This window comes from Tauraco erythrolophus, chromosome 21 (assembly GCF_009769465.1).
Source record: "Tauraco erythrolophus isolate bTauEry1 chromosome 21, bTauEry1.pri, whole genome shotgun sequence".
NCBI lineage: Eukaryota > Metazoa > Chordata > Aves > Musophagiformes > Musophagidae > Tauraco > Tauraco erythrolophus.
In genome coordinates, this window is record NC_141485.1 from 12,173,965 (window position 1) to 12,191,070 (window position 17,106).

The 17,106-nt window shown below is 46.6% G+C and overlaps 1 protein-coding gene across 1 annotated transcript in view; it reads right to left on the bottom strand.

The window, feature by feature from the left end:
* Nucleotides 1-17,106, bottom strand: part of COL26A1 (collagen type XXVI alpha 1 chain) — a 196,706-nt gene that overhangs the window by 17,340 nt on the left and 162,260 nt on the right. The window contains exons 6-9 of the mRNA XM_086624752.1: nt 10,084-10,237; nt 6,973-7,017; nt 3,712-3,828; nt 2,382-2,534 (exon numbers count right to left, since the gene is read on the bottom strand). Of these exons, the coding sequence (XP_086480878.1) occupies nt 2,382-2,534; nt 3,712-3,828; nt 6,973-7,017; nt 10,084-10,237 (469 nt within the window). The remainder of the gene's footprint in view (nt 1-2,381; nt 2,535-3,711; nt 3,829-6,972; nt 7,018-10,083; nt 10,238-17,106) is intronic.

Consider the following 17,106-nt stretch of genomic DNA (forward strand, 5'->3'; position numbering starts at 1 on the left):
CTTCTGCCCTGCGACTAACGGTTCTAAGGGATAAATTCCCCCGTTACAGGCTTGATTTGTTGAGACAGGATGGAAATGAAGTAATACTGTCTTAATTTCTTTCTGCTACCTGATCTGGAGGGAGACAACTGGGACCAATTTCTTCACCACAGCACAGTGAAACTGTGAGAAAATATTTGTCTTGCCATTTTTGGCTTCTGCTCGCTGATAAACATTGCCAACGGGAACTTGTTGTGATTAATAAAGGCACATGTATTAACCATGTTCAGGCACAACTAATACCCTGATACAGCTTTCTCACATCTCCGTGGGTGCACATGCCCATTACCAGGAATATGCTTCCCTCTGCTGTCAGCAGCTGGAATCTTGTGTTTATAGTTTTCAGATGTGGTCTATTTAAAAAAAAATAAATAAATTGTTCAAAAAATCTGCTCAGAATTTACAAGGCTAAGTTTTATTGGTTGTAGAGGATCAGCTTTCCACCAACATCTAGTAGGCAAAATCAGCCAACCCGTAAGTAAAATGGTAATTTTTATAAGAAAATGGTCTTGATATTGCTGTAACTTTATCATGATCACACAGGTAACTTACACTTGCAGTGAGACTTGTATTAAGAAAAAATTTTAAAGTGAGAAAAATTGTCATAGAGTTTTGGGCTACTCCTTCTGCAAATCAAGAAATCACCACAGATACGGGGGAGAAGCACAGGGCTGCCTCACGGATGTAACGGCCACCATTTACTCACGGTCCTCAGGTCCATGTGGGAGCCTGTTGCTGCCCAGTGGTGGCCATTAGTACAGATATTTATCCACTCATTTATCCACTTCCCAGTTTTGGACAATACAGAGTTCATCCTTCTCACACATCAGCTGCGAAGGCCATGTTATCAATGCCTTTATACTCTTTTTAATTTATCCATTACTTTGCAAGAAAAAGTTTAATTTAAAGGGTAGTTGGAGGGAGGTGGCAGCAGCAGTGCCCAAACCATCCTTAAGGATCCTTTGGAATACAAGGCTGAATGCAGAGCGGCACCATTTGGTGTGACCCTGTGAGGCAGTGACTGTAATGCAAAACTTTCTTGTTATAAGGCTCACGAATGCAGCAGCTCAATCTCCATTTATTGAAAATCTTAGTATTGAATCACAATTAATTTCATGCTGCCCATATGCTCCAAGTAACTGAACACGAAATTGAGCTGTTAAAATTCTTCCCAAATTAAAAATACATCTGTTCACTTTCAGGAAAAGGAGTCTGGAGAGCAGAGTGGGTGGAGGAAAAGGAAAGCTTTAGAAAACTGTCAGACACAGGGAGACTTACTAATCCTCGGCTTTCACTAATACAACTGAGCTTTGAAACTAGATGTGAGCAGAAGAGCTGAGGCAGAGGCACAGCTGAAGTCTGGGGGAGTGGAGATGGGAGACCTGGCAGAGCCGGGGCTTCAGGAGTTTACAAGCCAAGTGGAGACACAGCTGAGCCCTGCTTTATCATTATTAGGTGCCAGCTACACAAGACTGGACCAGGAGAAATCAGATCGAGCCCAAATCTGAGCGTGGTCAGACAAAAGCACATGATGTGCCTTGTCATATCAGGCACAACACAAATCAAATAAATATATTTTTAAATCACCATAGGCTTAAAGAAACCCGGACCATCCAGCTACAGAGAAGGGATAAATCATGGCTCCTGGTCTGGGCTTTCGAGTTTGTAGGTCCGTGTCATGCGTGGATGTGATATAATGTTGTTGTACCAGAAACACAAGTGGAAGACGCATCCGGGGGGCAGGAAGAGAGACGCGTTTAACAGATGCCCTTGTTATGCCAGCTCAGCGTCGCAAACCTTCGGTGCTTATTCCTGAGTGCCCCTGAGCCCCGCAGCACTGCAGCAGTGGCACCAAGAGGTCTCCCAACAGCGCAGTGTCACTGCACCAGCACCAGACTGCGGTATTTATTTCTCTGCCCGCTTGTGTCTGGTGATTTACCTGAGCTCTGCCATTTCACTAGAGGCCCTCTTCACAGCAACTACTCATGACAGAAGCTTAAAGGACACCGAGTTGCCTCCTCAAAGCTACAATGAGCCCAGAAAAAGAGGCACAAGAAACAACTATAAATCCCCCAAACCCTGTTCTTACTGATGGTTTTAGATAAGCAGTGACTTAGTTCCTCATTTCGGAGAAGGTGAACTCCTCTAGCTTCTAAGTCTTACATGTTTCATCTTGGACTTCCAAGAGACCCACACCATGGAAGCAGATTGTCTGGCTTCTCCCAGGGAAGTCAGGGCCGTGGCAGAGCCTAGCAGGGAGGTGGGAGGAATTGCTGAGCTGCTCTATGCCTGCCCACTCTGCTGATGTACCAGAAAAAAAGTGAACCGAGGAGAAAACTTACTTTCTTTTTCAGCTGTGGGCTGGAGTGAGTAGAGAACCCCTTGTTGGAAGGTAAGAGGGAGGCTTGGGGTGGCGGGTGGCCCTGGAGGACCTGGGGGACCTGGGATCCCCGTTTCTCCTGGAAGTCCTCTTGGTCCTTGAGGTCCCAACAGCCCTGTGCAGAGGCAGGAGAGGATGTGTTAGTGCATTTGAAGACGTGCTAATGGATGCTACTGTGCAAAAAGGCAGTAAAAAGACAAAAGATTTCTGTCCTGAACTGTAATTGTGAGAATTAGGGCAGGAGGTGGAAATAGAAACAGCATCCCAATTTTCCATTATTTGCCTTTAGTGTCTTCCTCAGCAAAGCCTTACTTGGCTCAAAGGTGCTGTGACGCTTAATTCCTCAAAGAGTAAAATCTGCCCCTCCCCGAGGCTGAGCAAGAAACTAAAGGCAGCAAGGCATGAAATCAAGAGCTGCTCTTCCTCTTCCCCTCCATGCACACCTCTTGTCACCTGACTGCCGGGAAGCACAGAGAGACCAACAGGAAGCCAGTCAGTCCAGCAGCAGCCCGATTCTGCTTCCTGTGGGGCTGGAAGGCTCTCGCTGCAAACTGAGGAACCAAAAGGCAGACACATCCTTGGCCAGACTTGAGCCATTGACAGGTTGCCAGAAAATGCCAAAAAAGCATTCAGGAGGGCTGCTCTCACATTTGAGACACGCTCCAAGTTTCAAATCTTTCCCGAGCTCAGATTTACAAGGCACAGCCTTTCAGGCACACAGAAAGCACAGAGCCTGAGATCTGGCACCTATCGTGTAGTATCGCCTTCATCAAAAGATTTAGGAACATTTTGGGGATGAAGCAAGTCTCCTAGCTCTGGAATGGAGTGTATTCTGAAAGAATGGCCTCACAACCTTTTCCCTTAACACACAAAAGCAGTGTTAGTTTGACATCCTGGTGTCTGACAGCTTGACACAAATGGTGGATAAAAAACCAGTTACAACAGGCACACAGCGAGAGGGTTAAACAGGGAACACTCTTCTCCAAAGTCTGACAGATGGGAGGCTGTTTTTTACAGCTCCTGAGCAGGATGGGGAAACATGATCCTGCTCTGCAGCTTTCTGGGACAAGCTCTCTCCAGCTCCACGGAAATCCCAGAGATTGTCATTGCTCATGCAGGTGGTTGCCTGCTCTGAGAACTGCTGGCTGATTTCGGTGCGTAGGGAACTCGCTGGAGTGGATTCAATACCAACTGAAGATGCTCAACATCCTTTTATGATCCGTTGTCACAGATAATTTGTGTAAAGTGAAATACCTCCTATCATGGTAGCACTGCCCTCCCCCAGGACTTACCTGGAGGCCCTGCTGGGCCCCTCTCACCAGGTTGTCCCTTCTCTCCTTTTGGCCCTGGTGGTCCTGGAAGACCAGTTGGTCCAACTGGGCCTGGAGGACCAACCTGTCCTGGCAGCCCTGAAAACATTCAGAAAGGAAATTAGTTGGAGGTTAGGACACTGCTGAGGTCAGAAGGCCTTTAGCAACCTAGAAACCAGAAGAGAGGGACTCAAAGATGGAAAAGGGAGACATGCAGCTTTGCACAGACAGTACAGTACTGGTGGCAAGAGCTGGCTGGTGTGTAGGGGAGAAGAGCCAGACTGGACCTTGCTTCTCCTCTTCTTCCTCCGATCTTTAAAGAAACAAGCACGTCCCCATGCACAAGGCTCACCCCAAAAAGGGTGTGTTCCTCCAGCTGGGATGTGCTGGTCAAAGCTAAACGGAGCCCACACTGTCCCCTTCCCAAGGTGTGAATGGCTCGGGGCAGTGTCCGGATGCTCCCTCAAGCACTCCATTGCTAGCTTCATCCAGGTACGCGTGTCAGCTCCGTGGTAGTCCCAGGGTATCAAAATACACGAAATATATTTGCAAAAGTAAAGCAAACGCTGTCTCCCACTTGCTCTGGCTGACCTATACTTACCACCCAGAGATTCTGCATCAAAGTCGCTTCCCGCTTTTCTCCTGTTTTCATTCATCTAACAAGTGTACCATGCTGTGCTCAAGCATTTTTCAACCCAAACTGAAATTAATGCACCCATACTTTTGAAGTAACTAGATGTTACTAATTTATATCAATGAATAAGGTGCTGAGCAAACCCATCTGGAAATACCAGTAACACACTAATTACAGCCCAGCAGGACGCTTCTTGGCAAGTCCACTCGGACCCCCAGTAAGCACACAAAAGGTGCAGGCAGCGTTTGAAATCTGAAAGTGACTATTTCTGATAACACTAAACAAAATCTTAATGCTGTTATCTTTAGAATATCAAAATAATAACAACACTTGGCAATTTTATAGTGTTTTTCAGAAAAACACTGTGCATCTTTGGCTCACAAAAGTAGTAGCTGCTTTGGAAAGACACACTTAAATACTGTGCAAACACCAGTGAAGCCTTTAATACCTTAGAGAGGTGGGTGAGTTAGTCTGTCTGCTCAGATTAGGTGGTTAATGGTTACAATAAAGGCATCAACTGTCAGAGCCAAGAGAGTCAGAGGTTCCCGGTTTCTGGGCTACCAAAGGGCTTTCAGTATTTGAAAGCAGTGGCAGATGAAGCTACAAAGCCAGATCTGTCTGAGTCCAAAGTTCAGTGCACTCAGATTTCAAGTTTTAGTCTGTATAGTAGGTATGACCATAACCCAGCAGAATGCAGCTTCAGTTTTGATCAACTGTTAAGCTGTGTCCTTCCCCTTCCCTGGTATCTGAAAAGGTACTGGATCTTCCAAGAGCGGTGCCAGGAGAACCTGCTGCATGTAGGGGGTGGAGAAGAACGGATGGGAATAGAAGGAGAGAAGAGAAAAAAGAAAGAAGTGGGCCAACTAACACCGTCAGAGCTGGCACCACATAATAAAAACCAAGGCTCACAGATTTGCAGCTCCCACATTTGGATCTGGTTCCTACTCTAGGTGTGGGACAACCCACCTAGGGCACAAAGCCTTGTCCCCCCAGACATTCATCCAAACTCTGCATTTCTCACAACAAAGCAACAATCCCCCAATATTAGATCCCCTTGAAAGATTCCCCTTCCTCTCTTCTGTTTTTTTGCCATTCTGGAGAGATGTCCAAATTATTTTTTCTTACAAAAATGAGATCTATCCATCTCTAATCCATGGTGAGACTGGGTAGGCTGAAGAAATTAGGTTTTTCAAAGGCTTTGTATGCGAGTGTCTGCCTGTACTTTTGTTTTATTCAGTCATCAATAAAGATCTGATCTGAGCATTGAACAAGGAATTAAGGTAAGGTTTTAATTTGGATCAATTTGCTTACCCACAGGACACAAACTGCAGATTTTTCTGTGAACAGAGGGGCTCCTCCTCTCACCTGACAGGGGATGCTGTACTTGGCAAGCTTGGGCAGGCTATCAGGAGTCCATTTAGGAGAGCGAGAGCATTTGTTCACAGTATTGCAAACAGCTTCTCCCCCCTCCCAAAAACCCCCAACACACCTGAAACTTTATTACAGCAAATTCTTTCCGGCATAGAGGGAAGAAGAGCAGAAACTGTTTTGCAAGCACAACACACTGTGGTGCTGAGCGTGGGTCAAAACATTTCCTCACTTGTATAAATCAGCCTCAATCCTTTATAACTCAATCCTGTGAACTTCTGCAGACCAGGAGCAATCATTTGCTGCTCGCATCCTCAATCACGCTGCTGCAGCAGAGCTTTAAAGAAACTGGCACTTACTTCCCTGAAGGTGGAAAGCACTAAAGGAAAGACGAGGAGAAGCAGGACTGAGTAATGTGTCAGGCAAATGCTCATACTGGTGACAAATGGTGTTACCAGCATAAAAGAGACAAGTGCAAAAGGGAGAAGAAAGAGGGAAGGATTCAGGGAAAAGGGGGGAGGGAAATGAACAGGCCAAATCTTCAGCTGGCATAAATCAGCTCTGCTGCAGTGGCATTGCTTTCAGAGAGCTGAAGCCCGTGGCGAGTATTTATCCTGCAAAACCATGAAAGGAAAACCCATGGGGAAAAATAAATAAAATTAAAAAAAAAGGCAGAGAGTGAGCATTCTACTGCTGGAGATCAAATCAGACGTGCAGAGACCTGGATTTTCTTCCTGGCCCTGCCATTAACCTGCAACACACCATCTGCTCCCTCTCCTTCCCGAGAGTTCTCTCTGTGCAGGAGCTGGGCATTCTCTGTACGGAGCTTAGCACAACGATGCCCAGAACATCACCAGCAGCTCTCAGTGCCCCTGGCAGGCAATACCAATAAGAGAGTACTGGTGTCTTCTCCCATCACTCAGCACATGTCCTGCTCACTCTAGCCACATGTCCTCCAGTGAATCACCTCTCCACTGGGCAGTGCTCTCCATCCTTTGTGTGCTGGGGGAGCAGGACGTCTCAGAGATGATAAAGTTGGCATTTCACCTCTCTAACCAGAGAAGCCCCTGATCAGATAAAACCCAAAGAAGAAACCAGCCTCTCTGTTTCTGTGAGGGTCTGAATCACTGAGGACTCCTGGCCACAGGACCCTTCTGCTTTTTGGGACATAGCATGTACAGGACTGGCCACAGCAACATTTTGTGCTTTGAAAGAGGAAATGGCAGAAACCATTGACTTACCCTGTGGTATTAGCTGCTCCTCTGCACCTCTGTGTCCTTTAGGCTCTGGTGAAGAGGGTCAGGGTTAAAAAAAAAAAAAAAAAGAAAGAAGGAAAAAGATATGAAAAATTAGGTCTCTCACTGCCAACTGGCTCATATATTTTTCTTAATGCTCAGTAAAATGTATCCTGTTGATTAACAAGCTGATCAGAAAGGCCAGTGGTGCAGCTGTCTCAACAGCTCCGGTTGCTTTTAAATGATTGTCTGTTCTCAGCCCTGTCACTCACAGAAGAAATAACTACCCTGATAAACGGTAGCAAGTTTTCCTGGACTTCAGCCTGGAGACGTGTCAGCCAACCCAGAGCTGTAAGGTCATCCACAAACACTCCCACCACTCAAGGCATCTAGTCTGTATCTACTATCTTCATGTTAGGCACCAACATTCTGCCCTTAGTTCATCTGGCTGAGAAACTCGGTGGTACGCAAGCTAGGATTTGAATTTGCTTTGGCTGCAAAACTAGAAGCAAGGCAAATTAGGCAATATTTCATAAAAAACTCTGGGGAAGAGGATGGGAGGGACAGAGGCTTAGCTTTCCACAACCCCAAATCACACAGGACACTGAGGTTTGACTTCCACCTGCTCTAATATCACACTTGTTGAAAGATCTCCTGAGGTCTGCAATCTCTATAAGTGAACATGGGACCAGTTTTGAGCAACAAGTCACAGTACAGTGCTGAAATCATGCAAAATGGGCAGTCCCCCACTATCCTAAACCAACTGCACAAAATTCCCTGCATTTCACCAAAATCCACAGCGTGTTTTTTCGGCTAGCTTTGAACTGTTGATAAAAACTGGTGTGGGCACCTAAGGAAGCCAACCGTGAACCCAGATCCATGAAACATCCCCACAGCTCCTTAGCGAAGCAAGCATTCGAAGCCCACAGAGCTCGGGTAGGGGCATGAGCAGGCAATCACGTGTCAATAAGCAACTTAACTGATTCCTTCTAACTGCTGAAAGACACTGTCCTGACCTGAAAGGGTCCAGCGTACGCCTGATGCCCAGTTATTACACCAGAGTTGTTATTCTCCACTAGCTTAAATGAATCAAGGCTGGAAAAACAAAGGGTACCAGTGAGCAAGGACTACCCTGGCAGCACGCAGGCAGGGCTGGAATGCGTGCAGCCAGCTGCCTGCACAGCCTGGAAGCCTGGCTGACAACGGGCTCACGTGAAGCTCAGACAACATCACCTGTTTTTTGGAGGTGATCACTAGCTGCCTCCTGGATTTACTGCAGGGGCAGAGGGTGATACTGGACCATGTAGTCAGCCTGATGCAAGTGCTACAGGGGATCCGTTCTGTTTTGCACCACTGCCTGGGTGAGCGGCGTTTGCTGCTCCTTGCAGCAGAAGATTATCCTGCGTACGGAGCCTCCGAGAGGAGCGGAAGAGAGAGAGTCGTCTGTACTTCTGCTGGATGGACTTCAGTACAACGAAGTGCAGGTGCAGAGATATTGCAACAGCAAAAATAAAAGACATGGAGAGGGCAGAATGAGCATATAACGGACACTGGGGGAAACTGCTGTAATTCAGTTCCTGGCAGCTGTCTCTGTGGTTCTGAAAATACTTTGCAGAACACATTGTTAGTGAATCTCCCTCCATGTTGTGGCATCCTGTCAAATTATAAACACGGACGACATCTGGTCTATGTTGGTTGCTCCAAGTCTGCTGCAGTCATGAAGGGCTGCCACAATAAACTGCTCGATCGGAAAAAAAAAAAAAAAAAAAAGAAAAAAAGAAGGAAAAAGCAAGTAGACCCTATAGAGGATAAAGAACTAAAGAACTGCTCTGGGAGCAAGTAAAGCAACTGACAGACAAGGCTTTGGAAGCAGAGAGCAGGGATCTTGAAATGAGAATGCCAAGGTCAAGGAAATTCAATGCGTGGAGATCTGTCTAGCCAAGTGGGCTCATAGGGAGATTTTCTTGTAAGTGTATTTTTTTTTCATGCCACAAGAGGGATCATAAAACAGCTCATTGTGTTTACGGTAAATTTAAAAAATATAATGCAGGCTGCAACTGATGTTGCTATTAATGGGAAAGGTTTTCCTCCTCATAAAACCAAGAATTACCCCTGCACCCCAATTCTCTACCTCCCTGCACCGCTCCCAGGCAGGGAAACACTGCGCTCGGTGCTCAGGAGGTGAGTGGGAACTGTCCCCCTGTGATCCCAATGACTCTTTGCAGTTTCCTCAGGAATGTTTCAGTCTATCCAGGCCTCAAAATCCACAGTCTTTGGACTTAAAATATGTACACTGAAACACTCAGGCAGGCATAGTGGCCCTACTGAGGTTAACAGAAACCTAACTTTCCTGAGACCAGAACTCAGCTCTCAGCAGATGTTTGTGCCAACAGAAATCGAGGCTAGCAACGGGCTGTTATGGCTGGCAAAATGGAGCTTAATATGGCAGGTTTTGAGCTTAGCTGCTTTCTTCCAGGAACATGTCTGCTCTGCACTGGCTTAATTGAAGGAGGGGCAGAGACATGGAGAGAAAAGCCCAAAGTCCCTCTCCATGCCACGAGGTGACCCTCATCCCTGCAGGGGCAGGGGGAAGGGGCCCTGAGGAAATCACACCCAGCTTGCTGCAGCCAAAAGGATCATTTGAGGTTGAATCAGAGAAGATTTAATTCCTTCCTCATCCGTGAATCCGGCACGTGTGTTGGCATGAGACCATCTCTGCGTTCACAGCTTGGCAGAGGGGGAGAGACAAGAGACAATACTGAACCTTTAGACTGAGCAGCCCCTGGGTGGGAGGAATCCTGTCTCTAGAGCTACATCACACCAATTCTGACCCTAAAAGAGAGGCTGCCCACCGCGCAGCACCGCACCGCCCGACCGCAGCGCTCCCGTCAACGGCTCCCGGCAGGACCAAACACTCAGCAGCAAACATGCCCACAAAAAGAGAGCAATTGCCCACCTGAAAATCTTAACCCTCGTCTCCTTTACAGAGCAGGGGCAAGGAGCTGCCAGCGTTCCGCTCCAACCCCTGTCCCCGGCAGCTTCCAATACTACAGCAGGCTGACCCCATGGGAATTGTGTGTGTAGGGGGGTGATGGGCGAAGAGCAGGTTAGGCTTACCAACAGATCCCACTGTTTTTCTCAGGACAGTTCCAGGATTCAGCAGGGGAAAGGCATCTGGTAGCAAATCGTCGTACCACGTGGCTGTTGTCCCAGTGATTGGCAGGTTGTTTTCCAACGGTGGGCTTCGCTCTGCAGCCTCGAGCAGCAGGATCTAGACAGGGGACATGGGGAAGGCAAACAAGGTCAGCAGGACAGTTTCATACATGGTCTCAATCCTGAAGAGGTCTTGAAACTCCTCTCCTTGGCAGCAGGAGCTGTGAATAACTCTGCATGACAGACTGCAGGGTTTTGGTGTTAAAGCTTTATTGGTTTTCTGGAAAGTGGCAGTAATTAGTGTAGGAAGCTGCTGTGTTAAGTTGCAAGAGGGTCCCGCAGCCGCCCTCCTTGGAGAGGGCTTCACTGCTCCCAGAGAGACTCAGCCTCCCCTGCTGTTGTCTCCCTGGTGAGAAACGTGAAACCAGGGACCGGAGCTGGTGTTGGGGGACACACGCTTCGCTGTCAGGTTCCGTGTTCAAATCCAGAGCCACTAGGGCAGAAATTGCTGACAGCTGGTACAAGGCAAGGGCTGTACCTGTGTGCCCAGGGCAGCAAACTGAGGCGCTTCAAGACAAGTACTGGTTGTAAGTCAAAGCACAAATGCAGACCAAATTAAAGATGATGGAGAATATGAAGCTTTTAAAGAGCCGAAAGTGCTTTAATTCTAGAGCGAATTAAAAAAAGGCAGGCAATTTCCTCAAAGAGCTCCACTTAGAAGTAATAGGATCCTAATAAAACTTGCAACTGTTTCTACACCTCCAAACACAGTTCCTTCAAATAAATCCACATCCCAATGTGCGTCCCCGAGCTATCCGGAGCAGGTACAGCCTAAGCTCCTTGGCAAAGTGACCCCGTTTTCCCTGTATGATTTAAACAGCTGTTCATCAGGCTGAGCTCCCCCAGCCACTGGTGGTTCGTATGAAACTACAAGTTGGTCTTCAACATGGCTGCAAAAAGCCTAACCACCCACCCAAAGTAGAGGGATGGAGGACCCAGGTGGACTCTGCCCACTGACAGACTCCATTAAAGTGAAGCCCTGGGGGACATTCACTGCATTTTATAAGCAACATTTTTCATTAAAGTTTTCACAAAATTAGAGTTTAAAAAATAATAATTTATATTTTATTCTAAATGTTTCATCCCCATGCCTCCTTCCCAGCCACTAAGCAAGAGTGGCCTAACAAAGTAGTCTACAGATTTCTTCTGAAAAAGCCTAACCCGTCGGGAGCTCTGACCTGTCGTGCCAAGCCCACGTGCTCTGCTGCAAATGGATTTTACCCCAATTGCTAGAGAGAAGCTAAACAGAGGCCAAGGGCAGCACCCACAGCATCAGCAGCTCCTGCATCAGCCATGCCTGGGATGCAGCAGCGACCCTGCCGCTCACCCAGCAGCTGGATGGATCCCTGGGAAAGCTGCCTGCCCAGGATGGACGCAGGATTCCCATCAGGCAGGAGCAGGGCTGAGGTTTCCAGAACAAGAGTTCTGAGCCAAGCATCCAGCATCTCCAGCAAAGTCTGCTTTCTAAGCACAAAGCTATCCAGAAAAATTGTTTGAGGAGTGCGACGCTGTGGTTTGTTACAACACTGTCTCTTCCTCTGTGGAAATCACCTAAGCAAATACTGATTTAGGGATAAGGGAAATAAAAGAGAACATGGCTCAAACTTTCCACCAAATCCCTAGAAGTTTCAGCTTTTACATGCTGTGTTGTCTTTACATAATGAAGTCACACTGCAATTATAAATGAGAGTGACTTGGCTCCGCTTGTTTGTTTTTAACTCGCAATTATTACAAGGTTTATCACTTATTACAAGGCACGGTGAGAGCCAGTATTGCAGCAGCGCCAGAAATGATGAACTTCCTGCAGAATGCACTGGCCTGACAGGGGTGAATCAGAAACTAATTAAACTGGGAGCTAGGTTAAGTGCAAGGGAACTGAACCTCGGCTGTTGCAAACGAGAAACGTTCTTCCTTTATTGCAAGGATCTTTATTCAGGGATCCAGAGTCTGGCTTTCTGAGTAATAAGAAAGCAAAAAGGAATCAGGTCATAATGCTTTTATTCAACAGGCTTCTCTGATGCCAGGCAAGGAAGGAATCGGTTCAGCCTGCCTCTTGCACTTCTGTGCTTCCACCCAATGATTGATTTGTCAGACTTTCAAGAAAGTACGCTATCAGTTCAACAAACACTTCAGCACGTGCTTTACCATGATCGTGCTTAATTCCCATTGACACGGGAGTCCAGTGTGCATTGAAGAGCTTTTCTGAATCACTCAATGCTGTTATATTATCTTATTACTTCCCCAGCAAAACCCCTGGATGTTGCCGAGGTGTACTCGGCACCGAGGTGTACTCGGCACCGAGGTGTACGCGGCACCAGAGGCAAAACTAATCCTAGAGGTGGCAAATTAGAGGGGCCGCAGGCAGGGCAGGGTGAGGATGCTCCCGCTGCGAGGAAGGGACCGACGAGGGCTGTCTTGGACAGTATTTTAGCACAGCTCAGCAGTGCTGCGGGAAGAGGTGATATTAAATCAATAGCAGCAATGCTCAGAGACCAGCAAACCGCGGGGGTCCGGGGCCATCCCGGGCGGCGCGAGCGGCACTAGCACAGCCCTGCCGAAGGTTGCATCTGGAGTGGAACAGCTCCAAATCATTTTTATGGGTGATAATAAAAATGTGTTACCACATAATCAACACAAAACAGTGGCAACGGTATCCTTTTCATTAAAACAACATGTTTTAAATGAGTGCTCTGCTGATAAACGCTGTAAAAGATTTAAAGGCGTGCACAGAAAAACTCAGTACGCTCTTTTATAAATTGACTATATGACTTAGCAGTCACTAAGGTTCAAACCATAGTAACAAGTTTATTTTCCCTGGGCACTCAATGATAGAGGTCAGGAAGTCTCCAGAGTTGAAATTGCTGAGAAATTCTAGGTTTTTTATGATTAGGACTGAAGAAGTGCCCAAAAGAAATAAAGTAGAAAGAAGAGAGCACTCACATCCATGAGATCCACAGAGCCAAACTAAAGAAGGAAAAGCACGAGGGATTTAGGCACATTCAAAATCTCAAACTATACACAGTTCTTTCAACAATGAGTGTCCTCTCGTAAGTGAGCACAGCACAGAGCGCGAACGGGGTCCTTACGCGTTATTGCAATAGCACTGGAGCCATTCATCTATTTTCTGTCACGTTCTGTTTTTCTTAAGGCTGCCATGGCCATAGTCAAGAGACTCAAGGAGAATTCCCACTTTCATTAAACAAAAAAAGAAAGTTTCTAGCCCTCTGAGTAAACTGCTGGAAAATGATACCACAGAGGCTCACAGCCAGAAAGCAAATTAGCAAAATGTGCAATGTATTAAAGTCTCAGTATTAAAGTCTTGGTATTTTCTAGTCAATAAGGTTGAAGTAGAGAGAGGGATAACACCAAGTGAAGAAGAACATGAGGTATTGATTGAAAAACCTCGATGCAAACAGTGCGCACCTCTGTTGCTATTACTACTTCTGATACAAAAGTTATGTCTCCATGAAGACTGGAGGCAGAAAACATCCTAATGCCACCATATAAATGAAATATGTCTTGATGCTATGGGTAATGTTAGTCACCCACCCAACCAGAGCAGGTACAGAGAACCAGCTGCAGGGCAGCGCTTGTGGTTGCTGCCCGTGGTGTCAGGTGGGCTGATCCCTGCAGAAGACATGAAGACCTTTCATCCCCCGTTTGCGCTGCGTTGCACGGGGTGAAGGATGGCCTCAACTCAGCAACACACTCGGGCTTTTGTCCATGTATGGACGCAAAAAGTCAATTCTGAGCCTAAATGGACATGCTGAGCTGGAGCCTCTGGCAACAGAAGTCCCACCGGCGTGAGGGCTTGTCTCTGGTTTCCAGACCCCACCTCTCTGATGCAGCTGAACTGGGTCAGAAAGTTGGAAAGAACTGAAATGGGGCCGCGCCTCCTGCCAACACCGCAGCGGGAGACGGGCCCAACGTAGGAGACGGCGTGCGAGCGCGACGGGAACGCAGGAGGGATGACGCGCTGCACTGGCCAAGGAGCTCGCAGGCCAGCGCCAGCGGCAGAGGTTGTTGCCTGCAAAACTCACCCCTGGGCCTTCTGAGTCCCGCAGAGCCGCTGGGCTCACCTCCGTACGGCATCTGGCACTTGCTCTTCTCCCGTGGCTCAAAGCCTGGCTCTTCACCACGGGGCCCGCTCACGCGCAGGGCCCTCAGCAGGGACGTTAGTGTTATGTGCCTGAAGCTCAGTCCCAGCTTACTCAACCCACCTCCCCCTTTTCTATTTGCCAGCATAAACTTTCTAAACTTCAGACACATACCACATTTCTTGCGTCAAATCAAAAGCCCAGGCCAGGGACAATGGAAGCAGGAGGAAGGTTTTCATCTTCTTGAGATGTCCAGTGTCAGAGGACTTATTTTGGCTTGTAGTGGCTTTCAAGAGCCCTATTTCAGTTGTTCCCACACATCAAAAGAAGATCTCACAAACACAGCCTCCTCCCATCATCTGTCCTCCACTTGCATTCCTGATGTCCTGTAACTAGTAGGTGCTAGAAACAAGGAAAGAACAGCCAGGCTTCCAAAGATTTCAAAATTGATACGACAGGGCTCAGAATGCTTTTTCTTTGGATAAAAATCCATGGAAATGCAGGGGGAATCATTTGACAAAATCCAGATGGATATTATTAATTAATAAATGGGATATTTGGTCTCTTGAAGCATTGGCGGAATTAACTCCCCTCCATCCTTCTCTAAAGAGGATTGAAAGAAACTGCATGAATCCAGCTCATCAGCTAAAAATTCCAGTGTAAAATAAGATTCCCTTGATCTTGCAAAGACACAAACTGATTAATAATGGTAATTGCATAACTTGTTGGACATATCTTTCTTTATAGCAAATTATTTGGCAAAATACAAGTGGTTTAACCATTCATCAAGACGCAGAGCTAAACTGGGAGTCTTACAAAATCTGATGCAGGACAGTATCTCTCTTGTAGCAATATGAAACCTGTGCATGCAAGGCTCCAGTGCAGACACAATTGCTTGGTTTCAAAAGCCAAAAGACATTCAGTAAATGTCCACTAAAATCTGATGAACTGGGTGCCCAGAGAGAACCTGGGTGACTTCATCCTTATTACATCTTAGAGGCTTGGTCCAAAGGGGACAAGATAATTAGCACATGGAGTTTCCATTATATTGATAAATTATGTGGGGAGCAATAGCTGAAATCATTGTAGTGACCCAATGTAGACCAAAAGGTAAGGTTTACGTCATCAGCTATTGTTGACAGAAACGTGGACCAAAGGTTTCTGCCAATTCACAGGTAGCAGAGTTCATGCTCTTTCTGCAAAGATATTTGGGGTTTTTTGTACAGTTTTACAGGGTTTCCAAAAAAGAGGATGCAAAAAGTGACTGTTTCAGCAGCAGGTATCTTCTGGAGGGGAATCAGAGCAGAGAAGACACCAAAGCACGGGCTGGCCTACTCGTTTAGATGAAACACAGGCAATGTTCAGCTGATCATCAGACCATCGAGGCTTTGCTTGAGACAGCAGCAGCGAGGGAAGGACTGGCTGTGGTCCTACCAGGTCACTGCACCCTGAGGCACCTAGGGAGCTTCTCTGTTATTGTTACACGTTGGAGATTTACCTCTGCCACTGTGAGCCCATGCAGCCTGCAATCACTGGCACCCCAAGGTGTTAGAGCCAGGGGAAGAAGCTAGATGTGGAAAGGATCCAGCAACCCTTCAATGCCATGCTGAGAGCTCATTGCAGAGTGAAGTACACAAGGAGCTCAGAGTGAAATCAGATTCCCCGTCATCGCTTTAAAACACTTGATAAAAATACATCAGAGCTATGACCTTCCACCCTCAAAATCACATCATTCTTCTTTGCCCAATTTATTGCTTGTCACCTGCTGGGGATGTAGCATTGCTACAGACGTGGAGCCAGACCAGCCCGAGATGAACTCAGTCTTGACAAAGTGCCATCTGTTCTCAGCAACGGCTTTGAGATCAGCTCCGTGCTTCTCACCAGATGAGGAGCCCTCAACTCTGACCAAGAGATTCGCAACAGCTCGCTCAAACAGGCTGAGATGCCTCGTGCACTCTCCTCCTCTGCTGGACTCTCAACAAAAAGTTGCAAGAAGAGAGAGGCACAATTAGAAAAGATACGGGACTTGGTCCTTTCCTGGCTCGCCTTGGTGCAAGTTGAAAAAAAGGACCCAAGTCATTCTTCTCTTACGATCATACTTTACCTGTGAAGCCCCACTAGAATTTCTGATTGAGAATCAAGTGGAAGTTCGTATGTTTGAGCACAGGATTACTAATGGATCTGAGCACTTACATCCCTTCGGCTCCTCACATACCTCCCTTGCTGAAATCTACTTTTTGTCCACAAAAGTATTTCGCTTAAAAAACAAAGCTTGTAAAGAATGTTCCCAAGTGTCAAACACAGCGAAAGCATTTTCTAATGCAGATGTAGGATTTTGCTTGATAAATTAAGTTGCACGTCATAGGAAAAGAGAATTTTTCAGTTATTTATGAAAATATTAAATCTATTTGACTAAAAATGCCAAACCTGTAACTTAAAGACTTTGCAGGAGGGGACAGTGGAGAAGGAGGTCTTTAAAGCCTTTTTGTGGTTCTGGCAAACCATTTACAGCATTTGCCAAACACATGGAACAGTCTTAGGGGACACATTGCTTCTTCAATCCAACAGTGATAAGAAACAAGATCCAACAATTACTAGACTTGAAAACGAAAGGATTTTAACTGTCATTCTGCAAGAAGCACGCATGCCCAAATGAGAGAAAGGCCAGTACCCAAACTGCCTCAGGTGTCCTACTCATAATCAGGAATATTGCTGATTAGAAAAAGACCAGTAAGATAAATGCAAAGTTCAGATATGAACATTGACGCAAAATTCTGTTTGCCCACCCAGTTTTGGTTCATGGTTTCCCCTTGTAAAAATCAGTTGGGAA